The 22,925-nt window shown below is 53.8% G+C and overlaps 8 protein-coding genes across 8 annotated transcripts; 4 read left to right on the top strand and 4 right to left on the bottom strand.

Annotated features, from left to right (window-relative positions):
- Positions 1-1,147: 1,147 nt before the first annotated feature.
- PHYSODRAFT_311096 (hypothetical protein) lies at positions 1,148-2,950 on the top strand (the record flags this gene model as incomplete). Its single annotated transcript, XM_009520893.1, has 1 exon — positions 1,148-2,950. One exon carries the CDS (start codon positions 1,148-1,150, stop codon positions 2,948-2,950), a length of 1,803 nt encoding a protein of 600 aa, XP_009519188.1.
- A 333-nt stretch (positions 2,951-3,283) lies between these two features.
- On the bottom strand, positions 3,284-4,980 carry PHYSODRAFT_325073 (hypothetical protein; the record flags this gene model as incomplete). Its single annotated transcript, XM_009520892.1, has 3 exons — positions 3,284-4,170; positions 4,255-4,367; positions 4,457-4,980. 3 exons carry the CDS (start codon positions 4,978-4,980, stop codon positions 3,284-3,286), a joined length of 1,524 nt encoding a protein of 507 aa, XP_009519187.1.
- Positions 4,981-6,206: 1,226 nt separating this feature from the next.
- Positions 6,207-8,788, top strand: PHYSODRAFT_487070 (hypothetical protein; the record flags this gene model as incomplete). Its single annotated transcript, XM_009520891.1, has 10 exons — positions 6,207-6,436; positions 6,519-6,722; positions 6,792-7,137; positions 7,227-7,366; positions 7,432-7,501; positions 7,579-7,662; positions 7,741-7,816; positions 7,913-7,992; positions 8,071-8,214; positions 8,285-8,788. The coding sequence occupies 10 exons, from the start codon at positions 6,207-6,209 to the stop codon at positions 8,786-8,788; spliced, it is 1,878 nt and encodes a 625-aa protein (XP_009519186.1).
- Positions 8,789-9,933: 1,145 nt separating this feature from the next.
- Positions 9,934-10,841, bottom strand: PHYSODRAFT_556537 (hypothetical protein; the record flags this gene model as incomplete). Its single annotated transcript, XM_009520890.1, has 3 exons — positions 9,934-10,290; positions 10,380-10,571; positions 10,656-10,841. The coding sequence occupies 3 exons, from the start codon at positions 10,839-10,841 to the stop codon at positions 9,991-9,993; spliced, it is 678 nt and encodes a 225-aa protein (XP_009519185.1). The 3' UTR covers positions 9,934-9,990.
- Positions 10,842-11,302: 461 nt separating this feature from the next.
- PHYSODRAFT_485777 (hypothetical protein) lies at positions 11,303-14,590 on the top strand (the record flags this gene model as incomplete). The annotated part of the gene is made up of 6 exons (XM_009520889.1): positions 11,303-11,726; positions 11,814-11,969; positions 12,060-13,412; positions 13,495-13,638; positions 13,715-14,270; positions 14,353-14,590. The coding sequence occupies 6 exons, from the start codon at positions 11,303-11,305 to the stop codon at positions 14,588-14,590; spliced, it is 2,871 nt and encodes a 956-aa protein (XP_009519184.1).
- A 36-nt stretch (positions 14,591-14,626) lies between these two features.
- Positions 14,627-17,918, bottom strand: PHYSODRAFT_485067 (hypothetical protein; the record flags this gene model as incomplete). The annotated part of the gene is made up of 5 exons (XM_009520888.1): positions 14,627-14,883; positions 14,955-15,083; positions 15,142-15,741; positions 15,824-17,200; positions 17,267-17,918. 5 exons carry the CDS (start codon positions 17,916-17,918, stop codon positions 14,627-14,629), a joined length of 3,015 nt encoding a protein of 1,004 aa, XP_009519183.1.
- A 45-nt stretch (positions 17,919-17,963) lies between these two features.
- Positions 17,964-21,770, bottom strand: PHYSODRAFT_483211 (hypothetical protein; the record flags this gene model as incomplete). Its single annotated transcript, XM_009520887.1, has 4 exons — positions 17,964-18,989; positions 19,059-20,035; positions 20,339-21,226; positions 21,290-21,770. 4 exons carry the CDS (start codon positions 21,768-21,770, stop codon positions 17,964-17,966), a joined length of 3,372 nt encoding a protein of 1,123 aa, XP_009519182.1.
- A 145-nt stretch (positions 21,771-21,915) lies between these two features.
- On the top strand, positions 21,916-22,742 carry PHYSODRAFT_541498 (hypothetical protein). Its single transcript, XM_009520886.1, has 3 exons — positions 21,916-22,307; positions 22,389-22,481; positions 22,561-22,742. Exons 1-3 carry the CDS (start codon positions 21,920-21,922, stop codon positions 22,659-22,661), a joined length of 582 nt encoding a protein of 193 aa, XP_009519181.1. The 5' UTR covers positions 21,916-21,919; the 3' UTR covers positions 22,662-22,742.
- The last annotated feature ends 183 nt before the right edge of the window (positions 22,743-22,925 follow it).

Below are 22,925 nucleotides of genomic sequence, written 5' to 3'. Positions count from 1 at the left end.
TTGAACCTGAAGACCGCACACTACAGTCAATCGGAAGTAAGCTATTTAACCTGTAGGGGGGATCCCTTAACGAGGGCTCTCGCAGTTGTGAAGGGCTCCTTTCACTTAACCTATTTAACGCAGAAGCCCAGGAGCCCCAACTTTTCGGGCTCCCCCCCCCCCAGGGCTCCTAGGAGGCGTGACCCAGCCCTTTTAAAACGAGTTAGAAACTTGGCGCATCGTACACTTCACCATTCACCGCACGCGATCGCAGCAACTCATGCGCACATGTTCTACTTTGTTGATCTTGATTCACAACCAACAAATACCCAATACCATCGCCTCTTCCTGCAGCTCTGTTGTGGCGAAAGCTACTTTGCTCTTTTTGCAGACTGCTCAATGCAATTCCGGCTTGCCTATCTCCACAGCTCTGGTGGCGGGTTGCTCATCCATATTATATTGCTACGGAGCTGAGCTAGTAAGAGCAACGCAGGGTTGAGCCATGCGTGGGGGCAGAGGCTGACCTCGTGCGAAGAAGATCAGCGCTTCTGTTATACGTTATGTAGCCACACAAAACCCTCCCGGCAATTGAAGATACACGCGGATCAGCTCGCAGCCAATCAGGCGGCACTGATTTTTCGAACGTCTCTCGAGAAAAAGGAAGGAACGCGCGCAGAAGGCACAGCGCACGCCCATTGGTCGATTTCGCGAACCCAACTGCGCGGAAATCTTCCCCATCGACTCGGCAATGCATCGCTCGGGGCGAAAAAGAGAAGCAAATAAAAGAAACCTCAAGGAGTGAGTGGCAGCCCCCACTCGCTAAGATTCGCCGAAACCCCCGCAGTTACTCGCACCGAAGCGGCCAGCATCTAGCGCCATCGCGCTGCATCGGTTGTCTCCAGAGCTTCGGTCATCGAGCGACCGTTTGTTTGTTGGTTTGACCGCCCCGCCGGAGCAGGCAGCCCGAGGCTTTCCTGGCCACCGAGCACGCACGCACGCCGCAGCCAAAGATCCGCCTAAGAATAAGACCGCGGACGGTTGCTCGCTCGCTCGCTTTTTCCTTCGATCTGCGGAAGATTGCGCGGCGGTTGATCCGACCGCCTTCTTTTTTCCAGCAGCACACGCGCATTCGCCGCAAGACCCCCGAGCTGCGTTGACGCCCTCGTCCATGGTGGCGCAGGCGACGCTCATGGACCCTGTCACGCAACCGCCGCCTCGCATCGACATGAAGCAGGAGCCGGACGTCGGCCACGCCCTGGGTGTGGGCGTGGACGCCACCTCCAAGCGCCGAGCCCCCAAGCCGCGCGCCGCGAGGGCGGCCGAGACCGCCAGCGCGGCTGCATCCTCGGCCTCGTCGTCGCAGCCGCTCCCGCAGCAGCCGAACGGATGGAACCTGGCCACGATCAAGGAGGGCGGCAAGCGCGCGAAGCCCGAGGCGCCCAAGTTCCTGCTGCTGCTGTACGAGATCCTCGACGTCGAGAGCTCGCGCGTGATCCGGTGGTCGGAAGATGGCCTGGCCCTGCAGATCCTGGACCCCGTGACCGTCACGGAGCAGATCCTGCCCAAGTACTTCAACCACACCAACTTCCACAGCTTCCAGCGCCAGCTCAACTACTTCGGCTTCCGCAAGTGGACCAAGTCCAAGACGGACATCTGCACGTTCAGCCACCCCTACTTCAGAGAGAACCAGCCGGAGCTGCTCCAGCTCATCAAGCGCAAAAAGGCTCCGAGGCGAGCGCCCGCCAGTGGCGCCAGCAGCACCACGTCCAACACGACGACCGCGTCGGGTGCAGGCCAAACGTCGAAGAAGTTGTCCCCGTGTGGGAAGCGGAAGCTCCCCTCCGCTGGGGACAGCAACTCGGACGGCTTCTCTACCCAAAGTACCGGGATGCACATTCAGATGAACACCTCAGCGGTCCCCATCCAGCCTGCAATTAACGGGTTGCCACTAAGTGCCATGACGACGCCCCACGGAGCTTCATCCAACGGGGTGTTGGGCTTCCCACAAGACGGTCTGACTCGCCACTATTTGCCGGAGCTGAACAATGTTATCTCCCCTGTGGCAGCTACGGAGTGCAAGAAGAAGGCCAAGAAACTCGACAGGAAGGACTACCTCGCAAGTGCCACAATACAGGCACCACTGGCGTCACCCACCGATGCGTCTAGCTCGCTCGTCAACAAATCGACGGTGCCGTCGATGAGCGCGTCAGGGTTTATGGCGTCCTCTTCGATGCCAGGTTGCAGCAACAATGTATCAATGTGCAACAGCAGTCGGGCAAGCTCGGATGGTGGATCTTCACAAGTGAGCGGGTTCGCCACGGCTGCGACGCCCACATCAACCGCGCTGCCCACCTTGAACATTGTGCGCAGCCGCCTAATTCAACGACAGCAAGCCGGTGGCTCCGAGCAACAGCAACAACCGGTTCTCCAGCAACAGTCTCAGCAGCACTTCGACTACAACGGATTCTGTGGGTTCTCCGCACCAAGCGCACCTCAGGGCATTGTCGTCCCAGCCATGGATAGCCGTCCCGACCGCTTAGCTCAGTCGCTGTCTATGGCACCAGGGCCCCGAGCCGAAGTGAATCCAGGCCAGAGCCCTGAATTCTCGAACTCGTTCAGCGACCCAGTGAACATCCTCTTACGTATCAAGAAGTCGCGGACTTCGTCGGGTGAAGGAAAGGACGTGGGCACGAGGCAAGAGCAGGCTGACGACCAAAACGAGAACCTTGCCTCGCTGCACAACTATTTGCTCGGAAACAGCTTGTATACTAACCGCCTCCAAGCGCAAGTGAAGTTCCTCGCAGAGGAGAATGAAGCTTTGAAGCACATGCTGGACACCAAGAACCGCGAGGTAGACGCGCTGCAGAGCGAGCGCAAGGCGTTGCAGCAAGAAAATGCGGTGCTGCTAGAGGACAAGAACAAGCTTTTCGAGATCAACCGTGACCTACTGGGCAAGCTGTTTCCGCAGTGATTGGCGGCGCTAGCGAGCAGATTGCACCCTCGATACAGTTGCGAGGAAAATATCGACGTGCAACAGTAGAGCTGGCACGAGGTGCCCCAGGGACCGACCACCAGCCTCGTTGGTGGTCACTATATATGTAAACTGCGCCGCGCACACAGGATGACGAGCGAGGATCGATAAAGCAGAAAGATACACGCGGTTAAGGCGCACAGGACGACCAGCGGACATCCATGTACAAAAATCAACCACAAACAAGACGAAATGTGCAAAATGAAATCAGCATCTGTACACCATGAAACGCGATCCTTCCCTTCGTGCATTTCACCGCGGGCCGGCAATCGTCTAGTGCTTGCATTGGCCAGGGAAGCGAGGCAGCGGAATCACATCCCGGATGTTGTCCATCCCCGTGGCAAAAAGCACAAGCCGCTCAAAGCCGAGCCCCCAACCAGCGTGCGGCACCGAACCGAAGCGGCGCAAGTCCAGGTACCAGTCGAGGTCACCACCCGCAGCAGTAATGCTGTCATCGTCAAGGTCTTCTTCAGGGAGCAGGCCCAAATGACGCATCTTCTTCTCCAGCACCTCGAAACGCTCCTCGCGAACACTGCCACCGACAAGCTCACCAATCTTCGGCACCAGCAGGTCCATACCAGCCACGGTCTCCCGATCCTGCATATCCGGCGCATTCTTGCGCATATAGAATGCCTTGATATCGGCAGGATAGTCCGTCACGAACACCGGACCACCGACGTACTTCTCCGCGAGGAACCGCTCGTGCTCCGTCTGCAAGTCCATACCCCACTCCGGCTTCTTCTCAAAGCTCACTTTGCCCTTACCTTCCGCCACCGCTTTTTGAAGAACATCGATGGCCTCCGTGTACGTCAAGCGGGCAAAGTCTTTTTCCACAACGCGCTCTAGGCGCTCGGCGATCTGCTTGTCGTAGTTCTTGTTGAAGAAGGCGATATCTTCCGAGCACGTCTCAAGCGCATGCGTCACAGAGCTCTGGACCGCACCCTGCGCCGAGGCAACGCACTCTTCAAGGCCTGCGAAAGCCATTTCAGGCTCGACCATCCAGAATTCAGCCAGGTGACGGGTAGTGTTGCTGTTTTCAGCACGGAAGGTTGGCCCGAAGGTATACACCTTGCTCAACGCGCAGGCGTACATCTCGCCGTGCAGCTGGCCGGACACCGTCAAATAGGTCGGCGTGCCAAAGAACTCCTCATCCTTTCCATCTGCAGCACAGCAGTAATGCAACACATCATAGTTATTAGTTCAATACCCAAGTATCTCCATCTCGTCCAGCTCGAGCTACTCACCGATCTTGGCAATACGAAACATCTCGCCGGCTCCTTCGCAGTCGTTCGAGGTCAGAATCGGACTGTGCAAGTGCAGGAAGTCGTTCTTCTGGAAGTACGAGTGCAATCCTTGACTACAATTTATCATGAAAAAACCCCGAATCGTTAGCAACACCACCCCAAACGAAGGTATCTTCTCTCAAACATCATGCGCGGCGTTTACCCGAGCGCGTTGCGCACGCGAGTGACGGCCCCGAACGTGTTGGTGCGCGCCCGCAGGTGCAGGTTCTCGCGCAGGAACTCGAGCGAGTGGTACTTCTTCTGCAGCGGGTACTTCTGGATGTCGCACTTGCCCAGCACCTCCAGCGTGCTCGGGTGCAGCTCCAGCCGCTTCTGCTTGCCGCCCGGCACTTCACGCAGCTCGCCCTCCGCGTAGACGCTCGAGCCGACGGTGATGTCGCTGATCTTGGCGCCCAGCGACTGCGTCGCCGCCGCCTCCGACTCCTCGGCCGGCAGCGTGATCTGCAGCTCGCCCAGGCACGAGCCGTCGTTGACGTTCACGAAGCTCACGGACTTGTGCTTGCGCACCGACTTGACCCAGCCGCCCACGGCCACGCGCGAGCCGCTGTCCAGCAGACGCGCGTCGCGGATGGAGGAGCGTCTGGACAAGGCCTTCGTGGACACGGCGCGCGCCCAGGAGCTGCGCCACGCGCACTGCGCGGCGCCGAGGCCGCGTCGCCCCAGCATCTCGGATGAAGGCGATGCGTTTCAAACCACAGATCGCCGATTGGCCAAAACAAGATATCTAGGTAGCAGCTTAAAATCTAGGTCGGAGCTAGATACAATTTAGGTAGATAACCTGCGGCGAGTCCCCGGTAACGGCCAAAGTCATTCGCACCCATGTGATGCGATCCACTCCGGCAAGCAGAGCATGAGCACTCAAGTGCGCTATAGCTGCGTCTCACTGCTTTTTCAACGATTGCGTGTAGGCAACATAGAATTGCTCTTCACCCTGCAACTTGCAACTTACAGCACAAAGGAACTCGGGAGATGCGACGAGCAGTACTTCTCTGTTCCACCGTACTATCGCCATTTCATGAAATATACAATAACTTTACTATTTGTACTTCGTTTTCAGTGAAAAGAACACCAAAAGAGTGCTTCTCATCACGGCTACAAAACATCAATTTCTAAGCCAATCGCAAGGCGCGTATAAGAAGATAACTTGTATTTTCGAGACTGTATTTTGGGTACAGTGAGTTTTTTGTCGTAAGTCTCTCAATATTGAGTGATATTAGCTGGGACTTTCGCTATGCATATTTGAAATGATCTACAGTAGGGGACCAAACTTTGGACGCCACTAAGCCCTTGTACAACGCGCCATGGGCTTCCTTCAAAACGAGGTTTAATCGCCTGTTATGCTGAAATCCTTGCAGTAATCAAAATTACTGAAATCGGATTGGCTGATACAGAATTATGTGGACCCCATTAAACCCCAATGGCGATAGTACGGTGGAACAGAGAATATACGATAGACGCCTACACTGGTGTTTGCCGACCACCAAACTGGCAGATTTCACTGTAGAAAGCAAGCCTAGTAGCTGTTAGAATTGCTGGTCAAAGATCCTTGTAGGATTCCAAGGCACTGGAGACTCGAATGGCAAGCAAGATCAACAGCCCACGATAATGTAAGACTAGCATCGACGAATGATGCAGTTGCCCTGCTTACCGGGCTAAGGCGAACGCAACCTCTGACTCGCACTAAAAAACAATAAGTAATAAAAAAATAAAAATAAGAACCATGAAACTTGATTAAAAAATGAAAATTGATAGCGATATACCCGCTGACGTACTTCCTAGTTTCTTCCTGGATTATCTCGTCCAATGAGAGGGCATATCCATTTCCTCAGCCAATAGCACGACTTAACAATGAGAGATTCTAACTCAGCCGTTATCCGACATAAGGCACCATGATGGAGGCGGTGCACACCGACGCGGACGCTGCCGCCGCCTACGGCTTGCGAGCGCTCGCGACCGTCGTGTTCGACATCGACTCGGGGCAGAAATTGGACGCGCTGCACCCGCCGACGAGCCTCTCGGAGGCCGCCAAGACGAGTCTGGCGCACCTGTCGCTGCCGCATTGCAACAACCAGGACGAGGGCGACACGCAGTTCATCGTGCGCTTCCGGGACAACGCCGACGAGTCAGTTGCAGCCATTGCCGTGGCCATCCTAAGTTCCTTCTGCTAACTGGAGACTGCGGCTTCTTCCTCTTCCGTGCAACAGCCGCGAGCTCCTGTTCGGCTTCGTGCTCTTCCGCCAGCAGAAGGACGAGTCCCGCACGCGCGGATATTTCCAGAAGGCTCTGGTGCTGGTCAGCACTAAACCCTACGTGGATCTGTACGACCGCGTGCTGTGGGTGATCGGGCCGCTCTTCTTCAAGGTCGGACCGCAGGTGTTGGCCGCGGTTTACAACAACATCAAGTCGTGGTATGCAACACGATGACTTTTCTGCTATATGCTGAAGGGATTGCTGCTGATTTAACTGTTGCGTTGCAGGCCTGAAGTTGTGTACGATACGCCCGTGGTGTTGCCATTGGCGGGTACTTACATTTCGTGCATCATCCCGAAGCTCCTCGATTACGAGCATCTGGATTCTACGTACGAGTCGGACGGCGACTCGCCTCTTCACTCGCATTTCATTGTCGAGGGAGAAGATGATGCCACCGATGTGCCCAACTTCAACGACATCGACGATGACGACGATGACGAGGAAGAAGATACCGAGGAAACAGTGCTGGTCAAAGGTGGGAACTTTGTGGTCTCCAAGAGACAACACCCACCATCGCCTTCGTTCGGGGATCTTCTTCTCTCAAAGCGAACGCACCAGTCGACTCCGTTTGAGGTGCGACTTGATATTGGTTGCATGATGCTGCATCACACTCTTGTCCTCCTGTCATGGAACTTATCCCTGTCTCTGAATGCCATTCTCAGAATATTGGGCTGTATTCCAGTTTTGTGGGCCTGGAGGAATCACTGTGGCTTTTGTGGCAGCTTGCGATCACTGGCGAGAGTTTCCTCATTTTATCTCCTCATGCCAGAACGTGCAGTCAGGCTGCTCTCGCATTTACCAGGTATCGATCCCTCGCCTTCAGCATGTCAACAGCTTGATACTAATTAGTCGATCGCTTGTGGCCAGTTTGATAGCTCCGCTGCAGTTTCAGGGTGATTGCCGACCATATTTCACCGTGTACGAAGCTGACTTTGACGTGAGTTTCACTTCAAATCTTTTATTGCTTCAGGGGGAATATCCAGTAATCTTATCATGCTTATACGAGAACTGTAGACGCTCGCACGACGGCAGAACAACGGTGTCAGCAACCGGAAAGATGTGACAGTGATTGGAACCACGAACCCATTTTTCATGAAGGTACCTGTGTGCGTACATCGTTCGCTGTCGATACGGCATGTTATTTCTAATCGCCATTCCCCTTTTCTCCTTGTGCAGTCATTGAGTCACTGGCCGAACGCACTAGTCTTCCCTTTCCTTGAGCCTCCAAGTGCAAAATCTCAGCAAAGAAAAGGTTGGAATTCAAGAAACTAGAACACACTGTAGATTGCCATGACTGAACTAACCTATATGAAATTAGGTGCCAGTGGAGCTGAAGCTGCTGGTGAAGTGGATGAAACCGGCACAATCTGTCTTCGCATTCAAAAGAATGTTGAACTCGACGACTTTGAAAACAGTCACCGCCCCATGGTAAGCATCTTTGTTGCATTGGTCGCTGAAAGACTCGGTGTTTTGACGATGTGTGTCGGATGAATTTGTCGAACACAGCTATTGAGACGCTGTCCACGCTACACGGTTCCAGACAACACTGTGCTGCGCCAACTCGTTTCACCCCCGGAAATTCAGATTACCCAGACTTCAAGCCACGAAGAAGAGCCCTACGTCACTATCAACAACGCGATTTTGCGGAAGGTAGGCAGCTCGTTCTGCTATGGCGAGTACGTACAAACCTGCTAACCGAACTTGCTTTGCTCGAAAACAGCACTTCCGAAAGCTCACGAAGGACTTCTTGCACCCGTTCGAGCAATACTTCGGCATTTGGAAAGCTGGTGGGAGACGGTCGAATTTGTACATGAGTGCTGAGGACTACATGAAACCATTTACGCTGCCGGGCTTGCTGTCCAGCATCAAGCCTCGGCAGCTGCCCCCGCAGATCAAGCAAGCCAAGTGGAAGGCATTGTACACAGCGTTCGTCAAGTCGCCCCACTTCGAGCCGTGGTTCAATTACCGTCGCCAGCGCTGCATTCGCGACTTTGCAAATACCCTGCGCACACTTCGAGACAGCGTCGATGCGAACTTGCTCTTGAGCTCTCCCTTTGGCGACAACTTGTCCCAGGAGCAGTATGTCAAGCTGAAGAAGGAGATGGAAGTTGCACTAGCGTTAGAAAAGGCTCAAGGAGAAGTGGACAAGCAGCAGGTCCGGACTATCAAGAAGCACCTGAAAGCAGTCAAGGAGAAGTTGCGATCTTTCAAGCAAACTCAATAGAGACGTGTCCATTACCACTTATTCGGCCGGATACTTAACGGATTTTCCCGAATACAAGACCTGCAGAAATAGAAGTCCGGTCAGGAATAGGTTGGAGTGCCTGAAAATAGAAGTCCTGTATCAAATAAAAAACCGGACATCTATTTTTATAAATGTACTCTAACATTTAGATTTTTAAAAATGTTCGCCCGAACTCTGTTTGCTTTGGAGCTCCGACCCTATTGGTTTTGCTTCATAACGATACGATGTACCGGGAAAAAGCAACGAATTGTGGTCGTTAACCGATCTCGCTACATGTCTTGTGAATTCCGGCCAAATTTGCCGAATCGGGTCTGTTTTGGGGCCCCTGTCCAACCGACCAATACAAACATCAAGTCATTTGCCGAATCGCCGGCCAACAAACATATGGTTCTGTGCCCGCATGTCAAGCCCAATCCGTACTTAGTAGGGAGTCAAGGGGGCATAGCCGGGCGACTTTAGTCAACCCAAGTGCTTTGGCGATTCGTCGGTGGTTTGCCACGGTCGATTCAATCCGCCCCGCTCGGAAAATTAGAGTAGAACTCACAATACTTCATCAGCATAGACAAAGATCTACATGTAAACTACTAAAGAAGACGAAACTGAACGAGTGTTCATCTTTTTCGTGACGAGCATTGAGCGCCTACTTGCGCTTTTGCAGCGTTTTGCACGGCCTAGAATTTACTTGTGCGGCCCAAACACTTCGTTCAAAACTATATTATGCTGCTGCTGCTGCTGCAAGTGCGGAGGCGGTTAAACCCCCCACGGCTAATGTACTCGAGGGGCTGCTTCTTACCCAAAAGCTTATTGATGTGAGCTTGAGCGTACCTCCAGGCACCCTGATTTAGCGGCCCTACCTAAGCGTAAGCAAACTTCTTGGCATCTCGATTTGGCCAGCTTGTCAGTGAATGGGAACGGCGTCAATTCCTTAAGACGAACCAATGCGATGATCTTGAGGTTCTTACAACGAGCGAGACGCTCCTTTGCGAGCTCGTAGAGAATTAAACCAAGAAAAGTAGGTCTTCCTTAGTACAGAACCAGCCTTGATGCAACGCTTCCATGAAATATAAGTCCTCACCCGAATACAAGTCCCCTCGTCAGAATCGCTCGGTTTGCAGGGGCTCATGAGAATTAGAAGACCGGCTTATATTCGGTAAAATCCGTTACTTACTGGACAAAGCGGCCTACTTGACGGCATCGGGTTGTTGAGACGGGTGGGCTTTCTGGAACGCTGGCAAGGCTTCCAGCGCCGCGGCGATGCGGACAATCGTCGGATACTTGCTCATGTCCACGCCGACGCGGTTGGCGTTATAAATCTGCGGCTGCAGGTACAAGTCCGCAAGCGTGACCTCGTCTCCGAAGCAGTACGTGCCCGCGGTCTTGGCAAGCTCCTTCTCGAAAGCCTCAAAGCCTCGTTCGGTCCAGAATCTGCCCCACTCCTGCTTCTTGGCCGGCCGCTGCTCCTCCGGGACGTTCTCGGTCGCCTGCTCATCATCACTCGCGAACGCAGTAAGGTTATTATACTACCACCGTTCAAGAGCCGACTCAACTCGCTGCACTGCATCCTCCTCACCTTAACCTGCACCGCCAAGTTCTGGATCGGCTGGATGTCGCAGCCGATGATGCCACACAAGTTGCGCACCTGGGCGCGAGCGAACGGGTCGCTGGGCAGCAGCGGCTTCTCCGGGTGCGTCTCCTCCAGGAACTCGAGGATGGCGGTGGACTGCGGCAGCGCGTGGCCGTCCACCACGAGCGTCGGCAGGCGCTGCGTTTCAAGTCGTAATATCAAGTCAAGTTAGCTTCGAGCGCGTCTGAAATCTCTCTATAGAGGGGCAAGTGCAGGCGGCACCTGGTTCGGGTTGAGCGCCGTGTACTCGTCCTTGAGGTGCTCGCCGCCGCCGGTCAGCAGGTGAACGGCTCGGTAATCGTAGGGGATGCCCTTCCACTCGAGCGCCACGCGCACGCGCCACGAGCAGCTGCTGCGCCAGTACGAGTACAGCACGTACTTGTCGGTGGTCGCTTGGCCGCTTGTCATGGTTGAAGGCAAAATGGCGAATGAGACCTTGGTGCAACGTGCCTGCAAGTGTACCCCCAAGTGTACCCCTGCGTCTCACTTCAATGTACCCCCTGCGTGCGTCTCATGCTCAGAGATGTATACAATTGTAAAAGTACTCGAAATTTACACCTATCTACCTGTAAATTACGGTTAACTATCCCGTGTTTACTCGCACGTCACTTCGGACCTGAGCCCGGACGGCCATGTCCTCCCCGCGGCACGAGGTGATCGACGTGGACAGCGCCTCCGTGCCGCCGCCTGGCCGCGGGCGGCGCGCGCTCACGCTGGACGGTGCGGACGCCCAGAGCCACTACGACGACTCGTCCCGCAGCGAGGAGGACGACGAGCAGCTGGACGAGGAGGATCTCGACGATGACGACGACGCGCAGTCCGCGCAGGACGAGGAGCACGCGTACCGCCGCGGTCGCCAGGCCATCCCAATGGAATCCCCCGGGGACGAGCTGCGCAGCGACCACCTGATGCTGGACGACGACGACGAAGAGGTCGCGAACGCGGCCAGACAGTCGGCGGGCATCGGCGTGCAGCGGCTGCGCAGACTGCGAGGCCGGCGCGGCTTCTTCCACTCGGACTCGGACGTGCGCAGCTTCCGGTACAGGTCCAGCGGCGGCATCTTGCAGCGCATCACGCTGCGGAGACGCAAGAAGCGGGAGGAGGAGCACGACGTGTTCTGGACGGCCATCGGCGTGCTCACGCTGCTGAGCTTCGCGCTCATGAGCTGCATCACCATCTACCTCACGCAGTCGGACTTCTTCGAGTCGCACCAGAACGACCTGTTCGGCACGACGGTGGACAACCGCTTCACGGTCGTGGCGCAGGACAAGGCGCAGATTTTCCTCAAGAGCGGTACGTGACGTGCAGGTTCATAGTCTGGATCGATGAAGGAGGTGAGGTGTGACTGAAAGGCTTATTTATTGATGGTATTATGCGTAGGTTACTCGAACACGGTGTACTCGGAAGGGATGATCACCTTTGACGACGGCGAGCTGAGGATAGGACGTCGCGCGGTGGAGTCGGAGGAGTCCAAGAGTTTCTTCGGCGTAGCGTTCTTTCCAAATGGAACGTCGTCGTTTACGCATAGAGTGAACTGTAAGTGTGGAGATGTTGCTACTGATTTGTGTGTCTATATATCAAGAAGCTGACGTGTGCGTTGGTTGCTTTTCGTGTGGTAACTTTTAGCCCCAATGGTCGAGGCTGATTACTTGAGTGCCAGGAAGGGTGTTGTATTTGATGATGGTACTATGATGACTACAGCTGCGAACAGTTCTGGTGGTGTGAAGGAGCAGGGTGATCTCAATCTCGTATCGCGGTCTGGAGCTGTCGTCACGAGCGCTGGAGGAAAGTCTCTACTCTTTGTTGATCCAGCTGGCACTGTTACAGTGGCCAACACCAAGTCAGAGCATCCTACATCGTCGGGTATCACGTTGGATGGCACGCATGGAGTTGTTAGCATCGGCAGTGGCTTGAGGATAAAGCACGACCAAAACGCGTCTAGCTTGTCAACGTCCCGACCTCTGAACCTTGACACGAACACACTTTTCGTCGGTTCTTCCTCAAGCGAGAAAGTACGAATCTCGGTTCCTGAAGCAGTTGGTGGCAGCAGCAGCATCGACGAAGAGGATGGTGCACGAGCGCTGGAAGCAGAAGAAGTCAAGAGCATTACTCTGGAAGTTGTCGGGCAGACGTCGTCGACACAAAAAGAAGGTGGCGATGTGCGAATTGTGGGCGGCAACGGGTTGGATATTGGTGGTGACGTAACACTGATTGGAGGTCAAGCTACCGATTCGGAATCGAGTTACGGAACTGTGGCAATCAATGCCGGACTCCATCAGGCGGCCTCGTCGTTTACAGAGATCGGCACGCACAGCGCGACCCATGAGGTTAACATCCACGGGCTGGTCTCGTTTAACCATAAGGCTGGCAGTGTGAACGATACTACGCAGGTTAAAGTTGGGGGAGGCCGGTTTAATGTGTCATCACAGCGCATCACACTCGATAACCGAGCGACCAGCTTATCCGAGCTGCATATCAACTCGAACGAAGTCCTACTGGGTGCGTCTTCGCCATCCGTTCAAGTAGGCGGAGCTGGATTCTCGACGGTAAAAGTTGAGGGTACTAGTACCTCACTCGATGCTACCAAAAAGGTAGCTGTCGGTGGCAGTGCTCCGTCGGTTGTTATCGGCGATGTTGATGCCTCTAAACAAGTGGTCAAGGTGGCGTCATCGGTAGTTCAAATCGATGCCTCGCGTTCGGTGGCCATTAACTCGCACAATACCCAAGCCGTCACGACCATATCGGGACGCGTACACTTTAACGGCTCCTCCACTAAAGACTCGCTACTGTCTATTACAGACGTTGCCGTCAGAGCCAACCCTCCCAAATTTCGCGTGGGGCCCAAAGGAAAAACGGAAATTGCATCCATCGAGGCGACGCATGTGACTATCGGAGGACCTGGTGCGAATGCGACTGTTCTTCCGCCCAGTGAAAGCAAACTGGAACTATTTAGCTCCAGCATCACCGTCGGCTCTGAAGGTTGGTTTTTGTTCTGATGATCTGATTGATTTGAGGAATCGTTCACTCACGCATGTGAATTTCTCATTTGTATTTTTTGTAGCGTCGGAGGTCTCATTGACAGGGAAGTCCGTGGTAGTGGATGCAATGGAAACGCTAGTTGTCGGTGAACAAGCAGACGAGGTTAATATCGGTGGCGAGGAGGTCGGCAAGGTCAATCTGCAGGGCGAAGCTGTGTCGTTATCCGGTATGTGGTATTCAAGGCGTTGTTGCACTCCTACATTTTGAAATACTAATGTGCTTTTTGTGACGATGAATAACAGGTGCAGGTACAATTAACGGTTCATCGCTCTCCGTGCACTCGTCCGAAATCAATATTGGTGGTAAGTCCACGAGTGACATCACGGTCGGCGCACCAGGAGCGAGTCTAGATATTGGTTCCAAAGCCAAGGATTTGACTATCGGCGTGGGAAGCTCAACCATCGATATCGGCTCCGACGATAGCGTGGTCAACCTGTACGGAAGTATCACCGTGAACGGCAAGTCACTGGACAGCCGCCGTCTCGCTGCGGAAAACGACGCATGGAACGGGATGAGAAGTAAGCGTTATGGCTACCTCAACGCCGGTCGCGTTAGTGTGTTGGTCACGCCGACAAAGCCGCTGACAACGTTTGCTCTTCATTGGGAAAACGGGTTTTCGTCGGAGCCCGAAGAATTCCAAGTCGACACGAGCAGAGAACGAATGCTTTCGATTTTGCCGACATCCAATGGCGGTAAAGCCGATGCAAGACATCTTCAGATCTCACTACAGATTTCCAGCGTGGTGCTCGCTCTCCAGAGTGAGAATGCAGCGGCTAACACACAACCAAACAAGATTCGGTACGTGCTACTACGGTGTAGTGTAGAGTTCAGTGTCGGCGGTACTGGGTCTGTCTAATCGCTCATTTGACGTGCCTGATAGTTGCCGTGTTTATCGTCATCGTGCGGAGTTGCCGGGTGTAGTCGCATTGGAAGTGAGTGCTGCTGTTGAGCACTGCTTTGGAGTAGCATGCGAAGACGGAATTTTCCTTGGGCTACAAGGGCAGCGGATTGTTCCGTACAGTCCAGGCGATGCGTTTTCCACTCAGTGCTCGCTAGCATCTAATGTGGCAGGGGAGCTGGTGCTCAAGGACGCTCAGTACTCTTTTGCAGAGCAATAATCGTCGTATAAAATACAATAGAGGAACTCACCAATGTCATCCAAGTAACCGCAAAATCTCAAGCGTCTTCTCCTGAATGCCCTCATGCTCTGGAAAGCAGGCATGGGCAGCTTCGGCCACTTCCCGTACCCCTTCACGGCGTGCAAAAGCCTGCAGGCGCTCGGTACCTGAAAGCAAGTTGACCAGAGCCCAGCTCCCGTAGTATTGGACATGGTCGTCCGCAGGGCAGTTGAGCATCGCTGCTATGATAGCGCCCAGACCACCTCGCATTGCAATGCTGTCACACATCAAGTCTAGTTCACAACCCACGAATTAGATTGTGAAGTGTACCAACTAGCCTGTCATCAGTCTCTAGTAACAGTACCTGATCCTGCTAGCGTCAACAAAGCCCAGCAGCTACGCTTCTGCACACCAGGATGCTCGGGAAACGTTTGCATCGCCTGTAGCACTGCATCGATTCCGCCTCCGTCAAGGATCCGCTTACGATTGGTCTCTATCATCAGGAAAATGTTAGATAAGTGAACGGAATACAGACTACAGAACAGCCCTACCACAATTGTGCGCAAGGTTCGTCAACAACACGCAGCTTGCTTCTTGCATCTTGGGTTCCAACTGGAAGAGTTTCATCGCTGCTACAACAGGGTCGACGCCACCTTCTGCTACTACTATGAGACGGTTGCGGTCGTGATTGAACACCGCTACACTCAAGCATCTGCAGCACTCGAGCTGAAGCACGAGGTTACTTCGATGCTGGTGCATGAGCGTCAGCACTGACTTGATCACGAGGCATTCCGGAAGGTCATCCTTCAGGCTGTCATCGGACTTTAGCAGCGAAGTTAGCTGCTTGAGTGCTTTCAGTAACTGCTGCTGGTCTGCATCCTCCACCCGAGCGTCTTCATTGTCGCCTCCTGTGAGAACACGAACCAGCTTCATAATCGGAATATTCTTGACAGCCTTGCGCACGCCAACCCCACCGATACTCGCATCATCCCAACTGCGGTGACGACGATGTCGTTGCTTCTTCGCGTCGCGTACAAACGGAGCTCGACCAGAACGCTCTTCGCACTCTTTGCAGTATCCTGAGGCACCCACAAGGTACCGTGGGGCATCGCATTGAGGAGTGAGGCACTGTTTTAGCTTGCGAGCTTTATCTGTGGAAACACAACAGGCAAGTTAGAACCTGTTAAGTGTGGGTCCGTAAGTGTCATGCACAGTCACCACCATCACACTTACCCTCTTCGGCTTTCTTCTTCGCTTGCCGATCCAATTCTTCCTCAAAATCGGCAATTCTGGCCTTCAACACCTCGATTTCGGTGTTTGCTCCCTGGAGTTGTTTGCGTAGCGCGGCAATGTCTCCAACGTGCTCATCAATTCGAGAGTTTAAGGAAAGGAGATCTCTTCGCGCATCAGCTTGTTCAGCTAACAAAGCATCCTTCTCGGCACTTGCTTCACTTAAGCTAGCTTCAAGGCGAGAAATATCTGATTGCAACGAGACCTGACTGGCGAGTGCACCTTGAAGCCGACGAGACAGCTCATCGACTTCTTTATCCTTGAGCGCAAGTACGTACGAAAGGGACTCCTTCGGGGCGAGCTTTCGCGTGGGACTTTGCTGCAGCACGCTTGAATAACTACACCGTTCTTCTTCCATTTGCAGAAGTTGCCGACTGGCTGCTTCAGCCTGTCTTTCAATCTTCCGTCGTACACGCTGCTCTTCTTCCCATCGGTGAATTGCTTGGGTTAAGCGACCCTCAAGATCTTCCAGTGTTTCCTTTTCACCGCCCACCTTGCGCGCTATCGCCGCGCGTTCTGCTTCCACCCCCTCCTTTTCTATGCTAAGTTTGCGCTTCTCGTCTTTGAGTTTCAGTATTTCAAACAGAAGCCCTTGCTTCTCCTCAGCGTCTGCGATTTTAGATAGTTGTAGTGCCTCGATCCTTTTCAGTTCTTCATCCAAAGAGACTTGCAGCCTAGAGACGTGCTCCTCTTGTGATTGGATCTTAGCCTTCAGCTGATTTACTTCCTCATCACGTTGGCGCAATTGCTTCTCTTTCAGTTCTAGTTGACTCTGCAGTCGTTCCTTTTCCTTAGTTTCTTGCGCTCCCATTTGCTGAGCTTGTTCCAGTTGAAGCACGAGCACCGCAAAGTTTTTCTGTTCATCCAACAGCTCTTGCTCTACAGCAGAGAGCCGCTTAAGATCGACTTCTCCTCGGCGGTCCCGTTCTCGAACCTTTATTTCAATTTGCTCAGCTTCCTTGCTAGCAAAATACCGGTCAGCATACAAAAAAGATGGAAACGATGACGACGAGAGCCGCAATTCTTCTGTAGCTCGGTGCTGTTCGTTTGCCACTAGCACGTTCAGTAAATCATCCGCCTGAACATGTGCAGAGCTTTTCCGCCGATTTTCCGATGCGATAACACCTTCTAGCGACAGTGTCAGCTCAAGGGCCTTGTAGAAGACAGGATCAATCTGTTTTGCACAGGATATGCGGTTGAATAGCTCGTTCGTGGGTTTTTCACATGCGCACATTTCGAGGAGCAGGACACCAAAAGCATAGAGATCTTGCTGTAAGGACGTGAATTCTGCGGCATTGGAGTCATCGGTCGTGGGCGACGCTGGTGTTCCAGGTTGCGACGAGCATCGAGAAGGAACTGGACTGGATCGTGAGGGGGATGATGAACCCAGCGACGAGTTGGTGGAGCACCGCGTCTGTGACCTTGAGCTTGTGCGAAGCTCAGGTGCCATTTCATAGACAGTCGTTAACGCGGGACTCGAGAGCTGCGACGGTGCCTTGCCGGATCGCAACACCAACTCGAATCCAAATCGACGCAGCTTGACACCCTTCGCTCCATCCATCATCACCTTCTTGCTGGTCAAGCATACACCCAAGCTTTGTTGTTTGCGGTGCAGAAACAAGAGTCCCTGGAGAATCTGGATCGCTATGAAAGCAATCTCTCGCCGCGATAAACAGACTCGATCACGATGAAGCACGTCATAGAGACTTGTCGGCAAATATTCCGTGACGATGCATTCATGTGGGGGCGGAACGTCATTCTCAACCTGTTCCAAGGGTGTCACCACTCCAAGAAACTGGACGATATTGGGGTGAGCGAATGGCGCTACATAGTGCTTCAGCGTGTCGATAGCCACCGTCCATAGCTCCAGCTTGAGAGGCGTTGACCGACACGAATAAAGTACCACCTGCGCTCCACTACACTTGCCTTTGCGTACGTTCCAATGGGGCGTCTGTCCAAGGAGCCCTTGTCCCTCCTCATCCAGTGCCACTTCCGAGCGGTCAATTGCCAACCCATTCCATGATGCTAGCGATTCCATGACGACCCAAAACCAACTCTCGCTTTATCCCGCGATCTCGTATTTTTATCCTTTGGAGACTCGCTTATCCAGAAGTTTCTGGCATCGCTTGGAGCTTGTTTCGGCCGCTATTTGGAGCTGTGATGTTAATCTGGACACCAGGTCATGCGCTTCTTGGTAGTTCGTGATCACCCCACCAACCGTTGTGATACTGGTCTGCAAACTCGCTTCTTCACTTTGCATGCTCTCCTCCTCAGCTACAAGTTTGTCCATGTAGTAAACGGATCGGCGCAGATGTTGCAACAGTTTGAGCGAATATGTGTCCATCTTCTCTTGTACACTCTCCTTTTCCTCGACCTTCTCAGAAGGCTTCAGCTGGTCTTGAGAGTCCTCGCCTGGACGGGTGATTCGAGTTTCCCCGGTCTCTCCAGATTGAAGGCAAAACGTGACTCGGTCTGCCAGCTTTGGTTTTCGACGTGTTCTCCCACTCTCCTCTTCCTGGTCGTCACCGTTTACTCCATCCAGCACTAGTGATCGTTTCGTTCGTTTGTTTTGACGCTTCTCCAGTGCCAGCGGAGCGATGCCTCCGGCTTCCAGCTGGAATGGCCGCTTTGGGGGGTTGTGTGGAGCCGGTGTAGGAATCGCTGGGCTTGCTGTTGCTGAACCACTCCTCTGACGGAACGGACTCCCGTTCAAAGACTTCATGCGGTCCTTCCGCCCATTAAACTCCTCAAGAGCCCTTCGAACGGTGCTTACCGGTTCCTTGAGTCCAAAAGTTCTCACTCTTTCAACGGGTAATGCGCTTAGATCACCGATCGTTTTCACCTTGTAGAACGAAAAAAATGGGCGAAATCCCATGGGGAAGTGCCGATATAGTGACGCAAGTCCTTCTGTGCATCCGACCAGATCCGGGTAAATGCACTGGGAAACTTTGAGGTTTGGTCGCTTAGGATTCCCACCATTTTGAGCAGCTAGCTTGGGTGGTGCAGATTGTGCTCCAGCGGGAGGTAGCTGCTCTTTTGACACTGAAGACCTTGACTCCAATTCATCTAAAGTCTTTGCTTTTTGCGGAGTCACTGGCGCGCTTGCGCTCTCGGCTTTGCTTTCGTCTTCACCAGTGGTTGTTCGACGGTCTGGACTTTGGTGACTAGTGTTCGGAACTTGATCCTTTTCATCTGCTGAGGGAGTTGGACTGGGATCAACAGGGCTCGCGCTTGGCATTGTTGCTACTTCTCCACTCAATAGGCACGGTGAGGAGGTGCTGGTATCTAACGAAGCTGACACATAATCTGAGACTTGTCCAACAATGACTGCACGCTTCTCTACGACATCAAATGAGTCGCTTGGAGTGGCTGTACTAGCGGAAGGGGGAATGACAACGCTTTGGTGAGATTGATGCAAGTCCAGCAACAATGAAGCATTCTGCTGGCTTTCGAACGTGTGTTCCGTAAGCTTCGTAGAAATTCTAACGAGTTCATCCAGCATGCTTGTTTTGTCGGCTTCAAGAGTATTGTCGTCATAAAGCTCATGGGCTGCACGAATCGCCTCCTCGCCGAAACAAATGATCGAATCCATACCACGAGATCGGTGTGAAGTGCTAGCTCTAATACTTGCCACAAGTTTCTTCACGACGATATCCAGAGACGTCAGCGTACTCTGTTTGCCATCTCCATGATCGTTATTCATGTCATCAACGAAAACAGCGTACTCGAAAAGAAGGTTTAGTACAAGATACGGAAGTGCATTTGTCCTGGCTGAGAAGTCAATCCCACGCTCACCAGCTTCAGTGTGATCCCACTTCTTCAGCACCATCAAACACTGAGCGTACATTTCCTTCAAATAATCCATACGCCGGACAATATGGCCAAGTAATTTACTCTTCGGGTGAAGCACCACAGTCTGCAGGTCACTTGGGTTTGCGACACCAGACACAAGCGGAGCCAGCAACCGGAGTTCCCATTCCAAACCGAATCCCACCGAGGCCACAACCACTTGACTAACGGGGATCTCGAGATTTTGTCCAGATTGATCGGTTGGTGCAGGCACATCTGATCGCGATGTCAAAATTCCAAAGGTGAAATCGATACACATCCGCAGCACGCGCAGATCAAGCGACAAAGTTTGCGCCGTATCGGTACCTACAGCGCTCATGCGACCACTACTAGAGTGAAAACGCTGGCAGTATCCCTTCCAAATAATTATCGCCAAGTCGTTTCCACGACTTTTGCAGTACTCCCCGCGACTTTCATCGGATGCTTCAATCAACTTTTGTACGGCGCCAGCTACGTCTTCAAGCAAGCAGGCAATACCAATCAACGCAGAGCTTATAGACACACGTTCAGATCCCTGGCGATCAGGTGCAGAATACTTTTCTGTCAAGGCGCCAGTTGCTTCACCTCCTCGCCTGCCTCTACTTGAATCGCTAGTAGCCTGCTTTGCACCCCCTGATCCATCCATTGAAGAGCCGCCCATTGTAGTGCTGCTGCTACTTTCGCAACGGGAGGAAGGGCTACTCTTATCTTTATCAGATCTGCCCTCTTCAAATTCCCAAAGTTGTTTTGCAAAGGTGATAAATTTCTCCAACTCCAGAGTAGAGTTTCTTCCGTCTCTGGTACCACTCCGATTTTTCATCACCGTCAATATGGGGGACATTACCAGTTCACTGAACCATTTTCTCCATCCGGGCAAGTTTTGAGTCACGGATTCATCGGAATCACAGAACGCGTTAAAGTCCTGTACTGCAATGCGCACAATTTTACGCCATGACCCAAACGCTGCCTCTGCAATGTTCAGTAACCGCTCCTCCTTCAGGCTGACCATGATAGGCCACACAAGCAAGCTCACTATCGCCTTCTGGAAGAGCCACAGCTTGGCATCACGGAATACATCCACGAGGTCGGCCCATGCCTGCATAGCCATTAGCCGAACGGCTGCATCGTCATCTTCCATGCACTGCTCCGGGACATACAGCACTTGGTTCAGCATTGCCAAGTCAGCTGAGAACCTCGACCGCAGTAGGACCAACGCCAACTGCCACAAATGCACTGCGTCCTTGTGGCGATCCCGATCCATGTGCATCTTCATCACAGGTAAAACATACTTCTGCGTACACTCTTGAACCATTGCCAACGTTTCTTTTGTCCACTGCGGCAGGTGCTTGCTCGCCTCAGTCAGCACAAGTCGAGCTTGCGTCCTCGTCGACAACTCACTGCTGGCTAATCGACTGGCAATAGGCCGCACATAGATACCCAGGACTGCTCCATTCACCGCCACTTGCTCCGGATACTTAACCATCAATAGATGCAACCCTTTCAAAGCCTGCACTTCAACTGAAATACAATAATTCCATCAGCTCACCTCTCAATCTCAATACCCCCACAATGTTTACCTACTTGCACGCGACTTGAACGGGTTCACCACAGCTTGCACCAATCCTTCCACCGTCTGTGGCAAGAACTTGTGTCGTTCAGCCGGGAAGTTCTGCACTGTGAGGCACCAGAGACACAACTTGTAGATGTTCTGGTCCTGGGTGGCGAACAGGAGTCGCGCCAACTCCCCCAGGAAGAAGGCCATGTGCTCGTCCGAGAAGGCTGCGGCCAGGTTGAGGTGGTGCATGAAGTACGACAGGCAGCGCAGCGCTGCCTGCAGCTCGTCGCTGAGCGTGCTGCGCTGCAGGTCGAAGCGGAACTCGCCCAGCAGCGGCGACACGTGCGCTCGCAGCCGCTGCACGGACGCCTCCGAGTCTTCCAGCAGCAGCAGCTCCTCCAGCTGCAAGTACGCGTCCAGGCGCGTCTCCCGACCGCGCGACTGCGGGAAGTCGCGCTCCGTGAGCGCCGCCAGCGCCCGCGCCAGCTGCGTCTCCGCCGCCTCCATCGAGCCGTTAGGATAATGCGGGTCAACACTTGTGTAAACGAATGACGTGTACCACATTATCGGGTGTATGTCACATAACTTATGTAATGCACACACATGTGCACTTCACGCCCAACGTGCGGCCACTACAATCTTCACTTGGATCGAGTATGAGCGCGGACAAGGGCGGCGGCAAGCCTTGGGACGGCGCCATGAACGCTGTGTCCAAGCAGCTGGACGAGGCGTCCAAGAGCGTGCGTGACGCGGCCTCGGGACCCGTGGACCAGGCCAAGGAGCTCACGAGCTCGGCGCGCCACGCGCTGCACGAGTCGGCGCAGCAGGCGTGGGAGGTCACGCGGACGTTCGTGGCGCCCGTGGTGGACGTCTTCAAGCGCGCGGAGGGCGACGAGGGCACGGAGCTGCGCAAGCAGCTGGGCGTGGCGCGCGAGAGCCTCAACGCGCAGCTCTACGCGGCGCAGCTGCAGCTGCAGGAGACCAAGAAGATCGCGGACGGCCAGCTGGTGCCTGTCAAGGGCGCGCTGGTCGTCGCTCAGCAGCGTGAGTACAGTACTGGACGTGATACAGTAGTAGTACTAGAGAGAGGTTATTGATATTGGGCTTGTGGTGCTGTTTGTGCAGAGCTGGTGAAGGCGAACGAGTTCCGCCGCGAGCACCCGGAGGTGGCGGCGGCCGGTCTGGCGGTCGTCGTGGGCGTGCCGTCGCTGCTGATCCGTACGTCGTTTTTGCTATCGACTATTGGCTGGTGGAGTAAACTGGGGCTAATGAGTCTGGTGTGGTGGCTGATGTTCAGGTGGCAAGTGGTCGGCGGTGCGGAACTCGGTGCTGGCGGTGGGCGCTGGCGCGGCGGCGTGCTACGGCTCGGACAAGTGGGCGGAGAAGAAGCGGAAGTAGAGAGCTGGCTGGTAGTTAAGGGGCGGCGGCGGGAGTGGTTTGCATCGCATCATATCACAGTGCACCACGACGGTGTCGGGCGGGGGTCGTGGTCGAAGCTACATAAGGGAAGGGAGGCTGAAAGTAAGACGATCAAGAAGGGCGCACCCCTGAACCTCGATGTTGTGTTGCTTTAGGTTGTGCTTCTTTTCATGTGTAGGCGGGAAACAGGTTAGTACGCCTAGTACTGGGCTTGCATTATTTTGGCTTTGAAACACGTTTCAA

Source organism: Phytophthora sojae (genome assembly GCF_000149755.1).
Source record: "Phytophthora sojae unplaced genomic scaffold PHYSOscaffold_2, whole genome shotgun sequence".
NCBI lineage: Eukaryota > Oomycota > Peronosporomycetes > Peronosporales > Peronosporaceae > Phytophthora > Phytophthora sojae.
This window is presented reverse-complemented; position numbering and strand designations above follow the sequence as displayed.

Coding starts and splice junctions, on each gene's coding strand:
- PHYSODRAFT_541498 (XM_009520886.1), top strand. CDS start 21,920: ATGAGCGCGGACAAGGGCGGCGGCAAGCCTTGGGACGGCGCCATGAAC. Junction 22,308..22,388: donor GCTGGTCGTCGCTCAGCAGC/GTGAGTACAGTA, acceptor CTGTTTGTGCAG/AGCTGGTGAAGGCGAACGAG. Junction 22,482..22,560: donor CGTGCCGTCGCTGCTGATCC/GTACGTCGTTTT, acceptor GCTGATGTTCAG/GTGGCAAGTGGTCGGCGGTG.